General features: G+C 45.1%; 1 protein-coding gene and 1 long non-coding RNA gene across 2 annotated transcripts; both read left to right on the plus strand.

Annotated features, from left to right (window-relative positions):
• Positions 1–2,460: 2,460 nt before the first annotated feature.
• LOC137302101 (zona pellucida sperm-binding protein 3-like) lies at positions 2,461–3,847 on the plus strand. The gene is made up of 7 exons (XM_067971778.1): positions 2,461–2,560; positions 2,652–2,829; positions 2,915–3,041; positions 3,122–3,201; positions 3,282–3,403; positions 3,473–3,607; positions 3,686–3,847. The coding sequence occupies exons 1-7, from the start codon at positions 2,554–2,556 to the stop codon at positions 3,802–3,804; spliced, it is 768 nt and encodes a 255-aa protein (XP_067827879.1). The 5' UTR covers positions 2,461–2,553; the 3' UTR covers positions 3,805–3,847.
• Positions 3,848–6,884: 3,037 nt separating this feature from the next.
• On the plus strand, positions 6,885–13,586 carry LOC137302102 (uncharacterized). The gene is made up of 3 exons (XR_010958425.1): positions 6,885–7,489; positions 7,588–7,778; positions 13,502–13,586. It is a non-coding gene; the product is annotated as an uncharacterized lncRNA (long non-coding RNA).
• The last annotated feature ends 1,315 nt before the right edge of the window (positions 13,587–14,901 follow it).

A 14,901-nucleotide genomic window follows, 5' to 3' on the forward strand; every position in this document is an offset into this window, starting at 1 on the left:
TTAAGAATGCAAATGGGGCCCTTGGCTTCATTAATTGAGGCATTGAATACAAAAGCAAGGAGTTGATACTGAACCTTGATAAAATACTGGTTGGACCTCAGCTCGAGTATTGTGTTCAATTCTGGACACCAAACTTTAGGAAGGATGTCAAGGCCTTAGAGAGGGTGCAGAAGAGATTTACTGGAATGGTGCCAGGAATGAGGGACTTCAGTTATGTGGAGAGACTGGAGAAACTGGGGCTGTTCTCCTGAGAGCACAGAACGTAAAGGGGAGATTTGATTGAGGTGTTCAAAATTGTGAAGGGTTTTCATAGAGTGAAGAAGGAGAAACTTTCCAGTTGCAGAAGGGCAGTTACAACACGGGTTAGATAGAGAGCAAAGCTCCCTCGACACTGTCAAATCAAACACTCCCAGGGAGGGTACAACACGGGTTAGATATACAGTAATGCTTCCTCTACTGTGCAGTTTAGATCCCGCCTCAGATTTCAGATAAAAGGTTGGTTTCCTGGACACTCTGCTGGTGTCTCTCTGTATCTCTGCTCTCAGTTACACCGCTCTCTACCTCCCTCTGCTGGTGTCTCTCTGTATCTCTGCTCTCAGTTACACCGCTCACTACCTCCCTCTGCTGGTGTCTCTCTGTATCTCTGTACTCAGTTACACCGCTCTCTACCTCCCTCTGCTGGTGTCTCTCTGTATCTCTGAACTGAGTTACACCGCTCACTATCTCCATCTTTTTTTCTTTCCTTTTTTTCATTTTTTTCGAATGAAACTTATGAAATAGGACAGTGGAAGTGATTGAATGAAAGGAGGATTCTAAAGACATTGAGTTTTTTTCTGAAAGACATCCAATCGTATCACAACAGCGACTCATTGAATTGGAGTCAGGTGACTGCAGGTTTTGTATAAAAGGTGCTGGTTGGTGGGTAAAGTGATAGTTGAGTTGTTTGGTATCATGGGGGATTTTGTAGTGAGAGGTTTGTTCCCGGTGCTGGTGTTAGTTGGAGCCGTTTGTTGCTCTGATATTTGGCAACAGTTTCGAGGGCAGAGATTTCCATGGAGAAGAGTAAAACCCACCCCTGTGCCCCAGAGAGTCCCTCCCCCTGTGCCTCCCTTTGGTTCCCATTTCAGTGTGTCTGAGGGGAGAAGTCTGTCTCCACTGCAGACTGTGATGGTGCAGTGTGGAGAGCAGAACCTGCTGGTGAGGGTAGACATGGATTTATTTAGAACCAGGCACCTGATTAAAGCTGCTGACCTGACCCTGGGGACAGCAGGTTGTTGGCCAACTGGGATCTACACTCAGAACCACACTGTCCTCTTTAACTATGGGCTCCATGAATGTGGCAGCAGATTGCAGGTAATATGATTCCTCAACTCTTGCTCCAATTTCACTGTGTAGATTACTGCCCACTCTGAACTCATTAACATTGGGTGAAACTCCAGCCACTGAGGAGATCCCTGAATGAAATCGGTGTATAAATTCTTGCCCACTGTTAAATATCACCCTGTGTGAAACTACTTTCTTTATTTTGACATGTTAATCTTAGCTTTATATTTAAAAAGAACTTCAACTTGTCACTGAGGGACTGCATCTTTCTTAAATGGGTCATTACTACTCTCTAACTCTGAGATTCAATTCTATTGACCTTGAACGTTCACCTACATTTCTCCAAACCACTCTATTCTTTTGTGCCTCAATTGATTTATCTTTTCTGTGCCTTCCTGTGGATATTCTGGCCTGTTGCCTCAACTTGTGGTCAATGAATGTTCAGTGTGGAAGTTCCTGTTGAGAGTTCTCTTGAAAGATGAAACAAGTGGAATAATAATTGGGATACAGTGTATTAAAGGGGAACTCCACTTTTGGTTGTTACACCTGCCAATCCCCTTGATTCCGCAGACACAGATGAGGTTTAAAAGTGATGTTGTGTTTTGTGCTCCATATCAGGGGTAACTTGAAGCCCCTTAAGGTGAAAAGCTCTATTCTATATGGGACAGAATGCTCATCAAATCTGGCAGTGCCAATCATTTCAGGGTTTCTGACTGCAGGCCTGAAGTCCCCTGTAATAGAAGGTGGACTGAGTCGAGTAACAGAGGCTGCTCCAGGCAACTTCAACCAATGGTGGAGCTGCTTCAAACATGTGTCATTGAGGAACAACTGAAACTCCTCAAACTGCTGCTTAACAGGGCAGGAAAATGACCAGAAATAGCTTTTGTCCAATGAGACCAGCTCTTCATTCCTTAACCTGATGTCTTTCAGATGGCTGGAGATTTCCTGGTCTACACCACCCACCTGAACCACACCCCAAATGCTCGTGGATCTGTCATTGTGAGAACTAATGGAGCAGTCATTCCCATTGAGTGCCACTATTTTCGGTAAGAATCTTTACTCTGTGGCAAATAAGGTCTACAGCAGGTGCAGTTCTCTGAAGTTGTCCTGAAATTACACGCCTGTCCTTCCAGGAAGGGCAATGTGAGCAGTGACCCTATCAAGCCCACCTGGATCCCATTCAGCTCGACCAAGTCTGGAGAAGGGCTTCTGTCATTCTCACTGCGTCTTATGAACGGTATGTGATGGGTGGATGGGGAGTGCTTTTCTGTCGTCTCCCACTGGGAGTTACACCCACTGTCTCCAACCCTTGTCCTCTTGTACTTCAGATGACTGGCTTACAGAGCGCACCTCGACTGTCTACTACCTGGGTGACCTCATTCACATTGAGGCCTCTGTTTCAATGACCAACCACATGCCCTTGAAGCTCTACATTGACAGCTGTGCAGCTACATTGAGCCCAGACAAGGATTCCACCCCAAGATACAACATCATTGACTACCATGGGTAAGGAGCTCTCTGCTTTCTCCAGCTCGTTGTCTCAATAGGTTCACTTAATTCACTCTGTCCTTTTTAAAAAATCTTTCTTCAGTTGCCTCCTGGACAGCAAAGCTGAGGACTCCTTTTCAACCTTTGTGTTGCCAAGAGGTGAACGTGAGCTGGACAAACTCCAGTTTGACCTGGATGCGTTCCGCTTCTTTGGAGATGACCGTTCCTTGGTAAGAGGAAGCCAAACATTGGGTTCCCCATGTTGGGAGGAGGTCACTAAATAACAACTTGTATTGAATGTGTCCCTCAGATTTTCATCACCTGTCACCTGAAAGTTGCTGCAGTGGATCGGAGAGATTCCATGAACAAAGCTTGTACTTTCCAGAATATGTAAGTTCCCTCTCTCTCAGGGATGTGTTGTATTAAAGGGTGATGGACAACATGGTTGATAAACAGATTCTCTGGTTTAGCTGGACCCCATTGGAAGAATCGACCAATGATGTGTGTGCGTGTTGTCATCTGGGCAGCTGCAGTGCCACGAGGGATTTCCGACCTGATTCCAGAGGAAGGAGGGATCTTGGATCTGGACCTGGTAGGACATTGATCCTCTGTGTTGGAGGTCACCCTTTACCCTCTCTAACTGGAATGTTTGATATTGCAGAGAGTGATGCTGAATTGAAGTGGGAGGGTGAGGCCTCAATTGGACCCTTGGTCATTCTGGATCCTGATGTGACAGAGCTGGCAACTGAGTCCCTTAATGAGCTTGAGCAAAGGATGCAGGAGAGGTCTCCAGGTGGTGAGTTGGTTGACTGCTAGTTTCCATTTTCTCCTCAGTATTTCCTTCACTAACCATTGGTTTCTTGTTGCTTTTTAGGTGTGGAGTCTGAGGTGGTCCTGATCCTGGCCCTGACTGTGACCCCTGTCTCTCTGATCTCTGCTTCTTTGATCGCCTTGTTCCTGTACAGGAAACACAAGCAAACCCAGTTCAACTAGTTATCAAATGACCAATAAAGCAGTGACTACTTGTATCTTCTAATGGCTGGTTGCTCATTTTTCATTATCTGGTTCCAATCAGCATGCAACGAGTGCTCAATTCTGTTAGTAACACTCCGCACTCCTCCACAGTTCCTCCTGTTAGTGAAATGGGTTTTAATGGGTCCATGTAAGTAGTGGCAGAATGGCTGGTAATAGTGTATCCAGGCCCTGTCCAGGGATGGCTGCAGCAATGGGTGAAGGCTTGCCAGGCCCTCATTGTGCAGGTCAATGAACTCTGAAGGGACAGTGGGACTGGCCTGAGGTACTGGTGGCAGCTGGTTGACGGCCCAGTCATTCCCTTGGTGTCCCGTGGCCATTGATCACTCGAATCCCAAACGGGCTCCAAACTCCAGTTGAACTTCCCCTTTTGGAGCTAATTGTCCAAACACCAATAGGGTTGAAAGTTGGTGGACTTGGAACTCTCCTCCAAGATTGAAGATCTCTGCCCCTGGTGTAAAGATTCTTGTTTCGTGGGGGTGGGGCGCCAGGTAGATTTCAAATGTTCAGTGTAATGGTTAATGTGCACAGGGGGCAATGATGTGCCCACTGGGTACAGGCACAGTGAGAATGTGAGGGACGGGGAACCCAGCGGTTGTGATTTAACTCTGTTGGATTTGAATTTCACCTGTCATCTTGAGCACAGATTGAAGTTTCTTTATCCTCAGCTTCCCCTCACGACAGGCCCTCAGGATTGTATTGTAAGTCGTTAGTCCTATTTTCAAATTACATTGTTTATCATTCACTGTATTTGAAGGGTGGTCATCGGAACAGGAGTAGTCCATTTCGCCCCTCGAGCCTCGTCCACCATTCAATGAAATCATGGTTGATCTGTGACATAACTCCATATACCTGCCTTAGTCATATCACTTACCTTTTTTTTGCTTAACAAAATTTTAAGCTGAGATAATAGATTTAACAATTGAGCTAGCATCAACTGCCATTTGTGGCAGAGTGTTCCTAACTTCTCCCACTCTTTACGTGTAGAAGTGTCTCTTCACTTCACTCCTGAAAGTCCTGATTCTAATTTTTAGATGATGTCCCCTGGTCGCTAAACTGGCTGTTTTTATAACTTTACAGTGAATTGGGTCCAATCCATGTCTGGGCCACCCTTGCCGTGTGAAATACTGAAATTTGTTCATAAAATATTCAGATTGATAAGAGAATGTTGAACTTTACTGAGCTGGGTTTTTCTTTCTGGTAAATCAGACATTCAGGGGGTCTATTAAACAGGATGGGAGCTGTTAGCAGTAAACACCCTCGCTTCAGACAACATTCTTTGGCAGGTGGAAAACACTTCTCCATTTAAATCAAATCATGGTAATATTTTACTTAAGCTATAATCACTGAAGTTTAGTGTTTAAACATAGCAGGAGATCCAGGCTCGTTCTGTTACAGTAGAATAACAATAAGTTAGTGGGAACTTTTAACAATAGCAATTCATTTCTGCTCACTGTACACACTGAAGGTGATTTTTCTTCCAGTGGAAACTACAGTCAGACGGCCCCTCCTCACTTTCACTCTCAGCTTCCTCACACTATTGATAAATAGTGTTTGGAAACTTTAAACCCAATAGATGACAATACATTCAAGTGCAGTGTAGGTCCATCCTACCCTCTTCTGTCTGTTGTCTGATTTACATGTAAACATTTCAGGGAGAGTTTACAAAGTGGCCAGGTCACCAGGAGAACTACTTTGGGATATTTTTACAATGTTGCAAAAAATACCATGTCGAAATGCTTCAAGAATTAATTCTCAATGAAGCTTAGGATCTTGCAGTACAGAAACAGGTGACTTTCCTCTCCCCTCATCCAATTTAATGTTCCTCTGTTCCAAGGTCCCTATACTACTCCCATTTAAAATAATTCATGGAGTCTGTCTGAACAACACTTTCAGGCAGAACTCTACATTGTTTCTTCCCTCTCTGTAAAGATTTTTTTAAAATCATGAACAAGTATCTTTTGCCATGTCACATTTGACACTAGGAGTTATAGAATCATAGAAATTTACAGCACAGAAGGAGGCTATTCGGCCCATTGTGTCTCTGCCAGCTGAAAAAGAGCTATCCAGCCTGATCGTGGTCTTGATCCGCAGCCTTGTCGGTGACGGCACTTCAAGTGCACATCGAAGTACTTTTTAAAAAGCGATGTGGGTTTCTGCCTCTACCACCCTTTCAGCCAGTAAGGTCCAAACCCACACCACCCTCTGGGTGAAAAAAATTATCCACAGATCCCCTCCAATCATTCTACCAATTACTTGAAATATATGCCCCCTGGTTATTGGCCTCTCTGCTGAGGGAAATAGGACCTTAATATCCTTTTTTTATTTGTTCATGGGATGTGGGCGTCGCTGGCAATGGCAGCATTTATTAACCATCCCTAATTGTCCTTGGGAAGGTGGTGGTGAGCTGCCTTCTTGAAGTGATGCAGTCTGTGTGGCTCCCAATAATTTTTTTCGGTCAAATAAATCCCCCCTCAGCCTCCTCTTCCAATGAAAACAACTCCAGCCGATCCAATCCTTCCTCACAGCTAAAATTCTCCAGTCCTGGACCATCCTTGTAAATCTCCTCTGGACCCTCTCTGGTGCAATCCCATCTTTCCTGTAATGTGGTGACCTGAACTGGACACGGGTTAAATTTATTAGTCCGCCTGTTCCCACAGGTCCCAGTCGAGTTTCTTCATTCCTTTCCTTGGTTCAATCCGTCATTCACCGATTGGGTTTATGACCGGTCACCACCTCCTGTGATTTCCCCAATTGGCTGCCCCTCTTCTCAGAGATTCTCTCGCTCCACAGACCACCTGCACTCTGTCGGTTCCACCAATCCGGGAAGCTTCACCTGTGATTGGATGAACTCGGTGACCCGGGCCCGTCATGGCGGCCGAATCTCCCACAATGCAGAGCGGCGGAGAAAAGGCCCCATCTGTGAGACAGGCCGCGCTGCACTCTGGGAGAATGTTCGCACATGCGCACATCACCCGCCGGATCAGTGACCACTTCCTGTTGTGTCGCGAGACAAACTTTCCGTTTTTTCGGTTGAGAACGAGCGGTTTTTATTGTGACGGAAACTGACGTCACTTTTCCTTTGAATCGCGCGGTTTGATTTAAATAAACGGCGCACATGCGCAGTGTGGCGCTTCCCTCTTAAAGGGCCCTGGACCGGCCGAGAGTCCCCGAGCCCGGGGACAGGACCGAGAGACGGGCAATGGGATTAGAGCGGAGGGCGGCCCCGGGGAGGGGGAACTTGCATTTCTCCAGCGCCTGTCACATCCTCAGGACGACCCAAAACCTCGCAGCCAATGGGGGGCTTTGGAAATGAGGTCACTGTTGTTATGTGGGCAGCCATTTTGTGCATAGCAAGATCCCACAAACAGCAATGTGATAAATGACCAGATAATCTGTTTATAGGTGTTGGTGGAGGATTAAATATTGGCCAGGACACCGGGGAGAACTCCCCTGCTCTTCTTCGAATAGTGTCGTGGGATCTTTTACATCCACCTGAGGGGCCGGACTGGTTTAACGGCTCGTGCAAAAGACGGCACCTCCGACAGTGCAGCACTCCCTCAGTACTGCACTGGAGTGTGAGCCGAGATTTTGTGCTCAGGTCTCTGGAGGGGAGCTTTAACCCGCAACCTTTATGATTCTCGAGGTGAGAGAGTGATACAAATGAGCCATGGCCAACACCGAGTACTTCAGAAGGGTCATTAATTCTTCTGTCCCGTAACACGATGTGACTTTCTTCCACAGGAGAACTCATGCCTGAACTTCCAGGAGTTTTGAGGAAAACTGCAACGGATTTGAACAATTTGCTGGAAAATACTTGAGGCTGACTGGAAACCTCTTTGGATGTTCACACGGCTGGGAGGCACCAAGACAATTCGATGAGACTGTGAAGGATGTCAAGTGAAATTAGGGACATGGCGAGCAACGGTGTGAAGGTAACTGGGGGATCCCCGGGGTAATGCCCAGTCTGTTCAGGTGGGCCATTTAAAAGGAAATGGAACAGTGCGGGGAGAAAGTTGTCTGGGGACCGGAAACAGAGGGTCCGGGTTAATGGGAGTTGCTGAGATTGGAGAAGGGTTGGAAGTGGTTACCCGAGGGGTCAGTGCTGGGCCCACTTTTATTCTCCGTATTTATGGACTATTTGGAATTACATAGAATTTACAGCACAGAAACAGGCCATTCGGCTCAACTGGTCTGAGCTGGTGTTTATGCTCCACACGAGCCCCTCTCACACCTCTCTTCATCTGTCCCTATCTGTATATCCTTCTGTTCCTTTCTCTCTCATGTACTTATCGAGCTTCCCCTTAAAGGCATCAATGCTATTCACCTCAACTACTCCATGTGTTAGCAAGTTCCACATTCTAACCACTCCTTGTGTAAATAAGTTCCTCCTGAATTCCTTACTAGATTTATCAGTGACTATCTTCCATTCATGGCCCATAGTTCTGGTCTCCCCCACAAGTGGAAACATCTCTATGTCGACCCTATCAAACTCCCTCATAATTTTAAAGACCTCTATCAGGTCACCCCTCAGCCTTCTCTTTTCTAGAGAAAAGAGCCCCAGCCTGTTCAGTCTATCCTGATAGTTATAACCTCTCAGTTCTGGTATCATCCTTGTCAATTTTTTTTGCACCTTCTCCTGTGGCTCTACATCCTTTTTGTAACATGGAGACCAGAACTGTGCACAGTGCTCAGTGTGGTCTAACCAAGGTGCTAGACAAGTTTAACATAACTTCCCTGCTTTTCAATTCTATTCCTCTGGAAATGAATCCCAGTGCTTTGTTTGCTTTTTTATGGCCTTATGACCCTGAGTCACTGCATTTAATGATTTGTGTATCTGTACCCTGAGACCCCACTTTGCTCCTCCATCCCATTTAGACTCTTATTATCCAGGAAGTATGTGGCCTCCTTATTCTTCCTACTAAATTTGTACCACCTCACACTTATCTATATTGAAATTCATTTGCCAATTACATGCCCATTCTGCAAGTTTATTAATGTCTTCCTGTATTTTATCTCAGTCCTCTTCACTATTAACTATATCCCTCAATTTGGTGTTGTCTGCAAATTTTGAAATTGTTCTTCCGATTCCCAAGTCCAAACCGTTGATGCAAATGGTGAACAACAGTGTTCCCAGCACTGATCCCTGTGGAACACCACTTCCCACCTTTTGTCAGTCTGAGTGACTCTCATTAACCCCTGCTCTCTGTTTTCTGTTTTGTTATCAGCTTGCTATCCATTCTGCTACCTGTCCCCTGACTCCACAAGCTCTGACCTTGGTTATGAACCTACAATGCGGTACCTCATCGAAGGCCTTTCAAGATCTTTCATCTTTTCTTCTTCAGATATTGATTCACTTCCCTTTTAAATTCTGCTTCCCTCATTGTTTCTGGTCGGACATTCCATTGTCCTAACAACCCTCTACATCAAAAAGAAAACCAAACTCTCTTAATTTGATGCCCTCCAGTTACCGACTCACGAACTGGGATGTGGGCGTCGCTGGCAAGGCCAGCATTTATTACCCTTCCCAGTTGCCCTTGAGAGGGTGGTGGTGTGCCACCTGTCTTGAACAATTGAGTGACTTGCTAGGCCATTTCAGAGGGCAATTAAGAATCAGCCACATTGCTGTGGGTCTGGAGTCACATATAGGCCAGACCGGGTAAGGACGGCAGGTTTCCTTCCCTAAAGGACATCAGTGAACCAGATGGGTTTTTACGACAATCCGGTAGTTTCATGGCCACCATCACTGATACTAGGTTTTTTTTAAATTCCAGATTTTATTTAATTAATTGAATTTAAATTTCCCAGCTGCCGTGGATTTGATCTCATGACTCCGGAATATTAGTCCGAGCCTCTAGGATTACTAGTCCAGTAACATAACCACTGTGCTCCCGTACCCGTACTAGTGGAAATAGTTTTCCCTCATTTACTTTATCAAAACCCCCTCATAATTTTGATCCCCACTCTCTGATCTTATTTAAACTTCTCTGCTCTCATGAAAAGTTATGTGAAGACTCTCATCCTTGGGATCATCTTAGTGAATCTCTTCTGCCCCTCTCCATGGCCGCGACATTCTTACTAAAGTAATGCACCAAAAACTGGACACAATATTCTGACTGTGGCCTAACCCATGATTTGTCCAGGTGTAGCATTAACTCTTTCCTTTTATACTCTATGCCCCTATTTATAAATCCTAGGATCCCATGGGGGTTTTTGCAAAACAGCTTTATCAACTTGTCCTCCCACTTTTTTAAAGATTTGTGTATCTGAATCCCTAAATCTCTCTGCTCCTCTACTCCTTTTACAGTTTTACAGTATAGTGTCTATTTCCTCTCCTTATTCTTCTCACCTCACATCTCTTCCCATTAAATTCCATCTCACATCTACCTGCCCAATCTGCTCACCTGTCTGCCTCCTCCTGAAGTTGTTGACAATCCTCTTCATGGTTAATCTCACTCCTTATCTTTGTGGCAGCTGCAAATTTTGATATTGTGCCCCCTACACCCAGGTCCAGATAATTTCTATCCACAGATATTGAGAAAAGCAATGGTGCCAACACTGACCCCGGGGATCACCACTGTTTAAATCCTTCCAGTGCAAGAAACATCTGTTAACCACAACTCTCAGTTTTCTGTCCTTTTATCCATGCAATCTCTCATTTCTCTCCAACTTCTCACATTTCTGTCCCTTAGTTCTCATGCACAAACAGGCTCTCTTCCCCTTTCCTCTCTCTCTTGCACACAGACTGTTTCTCTTTCCTGCCTCCAATATTCTCTCTTGCCCGTTCTCACAAACCCTTTCTCCCTCTCCATCTCCCTCCCACCCTACCTCTCAGACTCTCCTTCATCCAGATGCAGACTCTCCGAGACACACTCTCAGACTCTCCGAGACTCATTCCCTCTCTCACACAGACTCACCGAGACTCATTCCCTCTCTCACACAGATTCTCCGAGACTCATTCCCTCTCTCACACTATTTTACCCACTTTTCAGAGAAACTTACAGAACAGAAGGAGGCCATTCATCGTGCCTTTGAAAGAGCTGTCCAATTTAGTCCCACACTCCAGCTCTTTCCCCATAACCCTGCATATTAGTCCTCTTCAAGTATATGTCTAATTGCCCTTTCAAAATTCCCATGGAATCTGATTTCTCCCTTTCAGGGAGTGCGTTTCAGATCTTAACAACTCTCTGTATGAAGAAAAACTTCTCCTCATTTCCTCTCTAGTTCTTTTGCCAATTATTTTAAATCTACGACCTCTGGTTACCAACCCGCTTGCCAGAGGAAACAGAGCAAGTAGGGAGAAACTATCAAAACCCCTCTTGATTTTGAACACCTCTATTAAATCTCCCCTTATCCCCGGCTCTAAGGAGAACAATCCCAGCTTCTCCAACCTCTCCACATAACTGATGTCCCTCATCCCTGGTACCATACTGGTAAACCTCCTCTGTACCCTCTCCATGACCTTGACATCCTTCCTAAAGTGCGGTGCCCAGAGTTGTCCACAATACTCCAGCTGAGGCCTAACCAGTGATTTGTAAAGGTTCAGCATGACTTCCTTGTTTTTGTATTCAATGCCCCTATTTACAAAGCCAAGTTTCCCATACCCTTTCTTAACCATCTTATCAACTTGCCCTGCCACCTTCAAAGATTTGTGACTATGTACCCCAGGTCCCTCTGTTCTTGCACTCCCCTCAAAATAGTCCCATTTAGATTATACTGCCTGTCCGCTTTGTTCCTCCCAAAGTGCATCACTTCACACTTGTCCGTCTTAAATTGCATCTGCCCTGTGTCTGCCCATTTTACCAGTCTGTCTATGTCCTCCTGAAATCTGCTACTATCCTCCTCACTATTTACTACGTTGCTAAGTCCTGTATCAATTAGTCGCAAACTTTGAAATTGTGCTCCCGAAACCCAAATCCAGGTCATTTTGATATAACAAGAAAAGTAATGGTCCTAATACTGACCCCTGGGGGACCCCACTGCATACTTCTGTCCAGTCAGAAAAGCATCCGTTCACCACGACTCTCTGCTTCCTTTCCCCTAGCCAATTACGAACCCAAGTTACCACCAATTTTTTCCTTTAATCCCATGGGCTTCTGTTTTCCAAATAAGTCTGTTATGTGATTCTTTATCAAATGCTTTTTGCAAGTCCATATATACAACAGCGACTGCACTACCTCCATCGACCCTCTCTGTTACTTCATCGAAGAATTCAATCAGGTTAGTCAGACATGGTTTGCCTTTAAGAAATCCGTGCTGGCTGTTCCTTCTTAACCCATGCCTCTCCAAGTGAGAATTAATTTTGTCCTTGACAATGGTCTCTAGTAGTTTTCCCACCACTGATATTAGACTGTCTGGCCCGTAGTTACCAGTTTTATCCCTCTCTCCTTTTTTGAACAGGGGAGTAACATTTGCAATCCTCCAGTCCTCTGGCACCACTCCCATATCCAAGGAGGATTGAAAGATTGTGGTCAGAGCTTCTGCTATCACCACCCTTGCTTCCCTCAGCAGCCTGGGATGCACCCCACCTGGACCGGGGGACTTGTTCACTTTGAGTGATGCCAACCTATTTAGCACCTCCTTTCTATCTATTTTGATCCTATCCAATATCTCTACTCCCTCCTCCTCTACTGCAACATTAACTTCATCCTCTTCTTTTGTGAAGACAGATGCAAAGTCCTCATTCAGTACCTCAGTCATGCCCTCTGCCTCCACAAGCAGATTTCCTATTTTATCCCTAACTGGCCCCACCATTCCTTTTATCCTTTTACTTTTTATATTTTTATAAAAGTTTTTGGGTTCCCATTTATGTTACTTGCTAATCTTTTCTCATATTCTCTCTTTGCCCTTCTTATATCCTTTTCAATTTCCCCCTGCACACTCTCCTGGTTGTGTACTGTATTCTGTACCTGACAGTGGTCATAAACCTTTTTCTGTTTTATTTTAAGCTCTATTTCCTTTGTCATCCAGGGAGCTCGAGCTTTGGATGCCATATCTTTGCTCCTTATGGGAAAATCCTTGGTTTATACCCGAACTATCTCCACCTTGAAGACCTGCCATTGCTCATTTACTGTTTTTTGGCCAATCTTTGTTTCTAGTCCACCTGTGCTCGATTCCTTCTCAAATCACTGAAATTGGCTCTCTTTCAGTTGGATATTTTCACCTTTGATTTTTCTTTGTCCCTTTCTGTAATTACTTTAAACCTAATTATATTATGATCACTATTACCCAGATGTTCTCTCACTGAAATACACTCCACTTGCCTTACATCATTCACTAAAACTCGATCCAGCACTGCTTCCTTCCTCGTTGGGCTAGAAATATACTAATTAAGAAAGTTCTCCTGTACAAATTTTTCAAATTCTTCACCCTCTCTCCCTTTCAATTTCTATAATCCCCTGCGTCTGTCTTTAAGGTACCACATTACTCTGAGTCACCTTCTTTCTCTTAATATACTTGGAAAAACCTTTAGTGTTGTCCTTGATATCCCTCACAAACTGGAGTTGGCAGCTGATATTGTGACTGAATTTAATCCATGTAAAGAGCGGAAAGAAAAGAACAATTTAATGTTAAAGTAAATCAATCAAATGCCATTAATGACAAATATATTCAAATTAAATATAATCATCGTCTCAAAAATAGTCCTGTTGTATTCCAGTGACAGATTCTGGAATCTAATCAGCCGCGAGGAGATGTCGGACAGCTGCCCAGTGAGACTCGGCCTGTGATGGTTCCTCCCTTCCTCAGGGTAAGCACCTTGGCCAATATCGCCTTTAATGTAGTAAAACACCCTCAGGTGATTCACAGGCGTGATTATCAATCAGAATTTAACACCAAGCCATAAAAGGAGGTATTAGGACAGGTGACCAAAAGCTTGACCAAAGAGATAGGCTTAAGGGACGTCTTAGAGGAGGAGAGAAAGAAAGAGAAGGAATTCCAGAGCTTAGGATCAATGCAGCTGAAGACACGGCCGCCAATGGTGGAACGATTAAAATCGTCGATGCGCGTGAGGCCAGAATTAGGGGAGCATGGAGATCTTGGAGGGTTGTAGGGCTGGAGGAGGTCACAGAGATAGGCAGGGGCGAGGCCATGGAGAGATTTGAAAAGAAGGATGAGAATTTTAAAATCAAGGTGTTGCCGGACTGGGAACTAATGTAGGTCAGCGAGCACAGGGGTGATGGGGTGAACGGGACTTGGTGCGAGATAAAATACGGGAGTTTTGGACGAGCTGAAGTTTATGGAGGATGGAAGATGGGAGGCCAGCCAGGAGAGTATTGGAATAGTCAAGTCTCGAGATAACAAAGGCATGGATAAGAATTTCAGCAGCAGATGAGCTGAGGCAGGTGTGGAGATGGGCGATGTTATGGGGGAGGAAGTGGGCGGACTTCGTGATGGAGCGGATATATGGTCGGAAACTCATCTCAGGGTCAAATAGGACACCAAGGTTATGAATGGTCTGGTTCAGCCTCAGACAGTGACCGGGGAGAGGGATGGAGTCGGTGACCAGGGAACGGTGTTTTTGGTGGGGACCAATTGAGCCAAGTGTTACTGTGGATGCTGCATGTGATCTGCTACAGAAAATGGATCAACTGATTTAGCAAATGAGATCACCTACAATTCAACGTAATAAATGCCCTGAATCTCAATAAAATGAATAATCTGTAAATCAAAATAGCTGAGATAATCTTAAAGAATGGCTGACCTGCAGCATGAACACAGCTGTGTGTGGGCCTGTCTGTCTATCTACCTGTCTGTCTCCCTTTCTGTCTCCAACCTGCCTGTTTGCTTCACTTGCTCACTCACGGTCGGTCCGTCCCTTGACCTCCCTCACTATTCCTGTTTCCCCTGCTTTTGTGCCGCCCAGTCTCTGCATGCTGGTTTCTCTCACTTCCTCCCTGTCCCATTTCACTTGCTCCACATCCCTCTCCCTTGCTCCCCATCTCCTATTCTCTCCCAACCGAGTTCTCATCTCTGCGTCCACCTTACTCTGTTTCCTTACCCCTCCCTCTCTCCATTCCTTCTCATCCCTCTCTGTCATCCCCATCAATCGCTCTTTAC

The sequence above is a fragment of the Heptranchias perlo genome, chromosome 35 (genome assembly GCF_035084215.1).
Source record: "Heptranchias perlo isolate sHepPer1 chromosome 35, sHepPer1.hap1, whole genome shotgun sequence".
Taxonomy (NCBI): Eukaryota; Metazoa; Chordata; class Chondrichthyes; order Hexanchiformes; family Hexanchidae; genus Heptranchias; species Heptranchias perlo.

Coding starts and splice junctions, on each gene's coding strand:
- LOC137302101 (XM_067971778.1), top strand. Junction 2,830..2,914: donor AACATCATTGACTACCATGG/GTAAGGAGCTCT, acceptor ATCTTTCTTCAG/TTGCCTCCTGGACAGCAAAG. Junction 3,042..3,121: donor TTGGAGATGACCGTTCCTTG/GTAAGAGGAAGC, acceptor TGTGTCCCTCAG/ATTTTCATCACCTGTCACCT.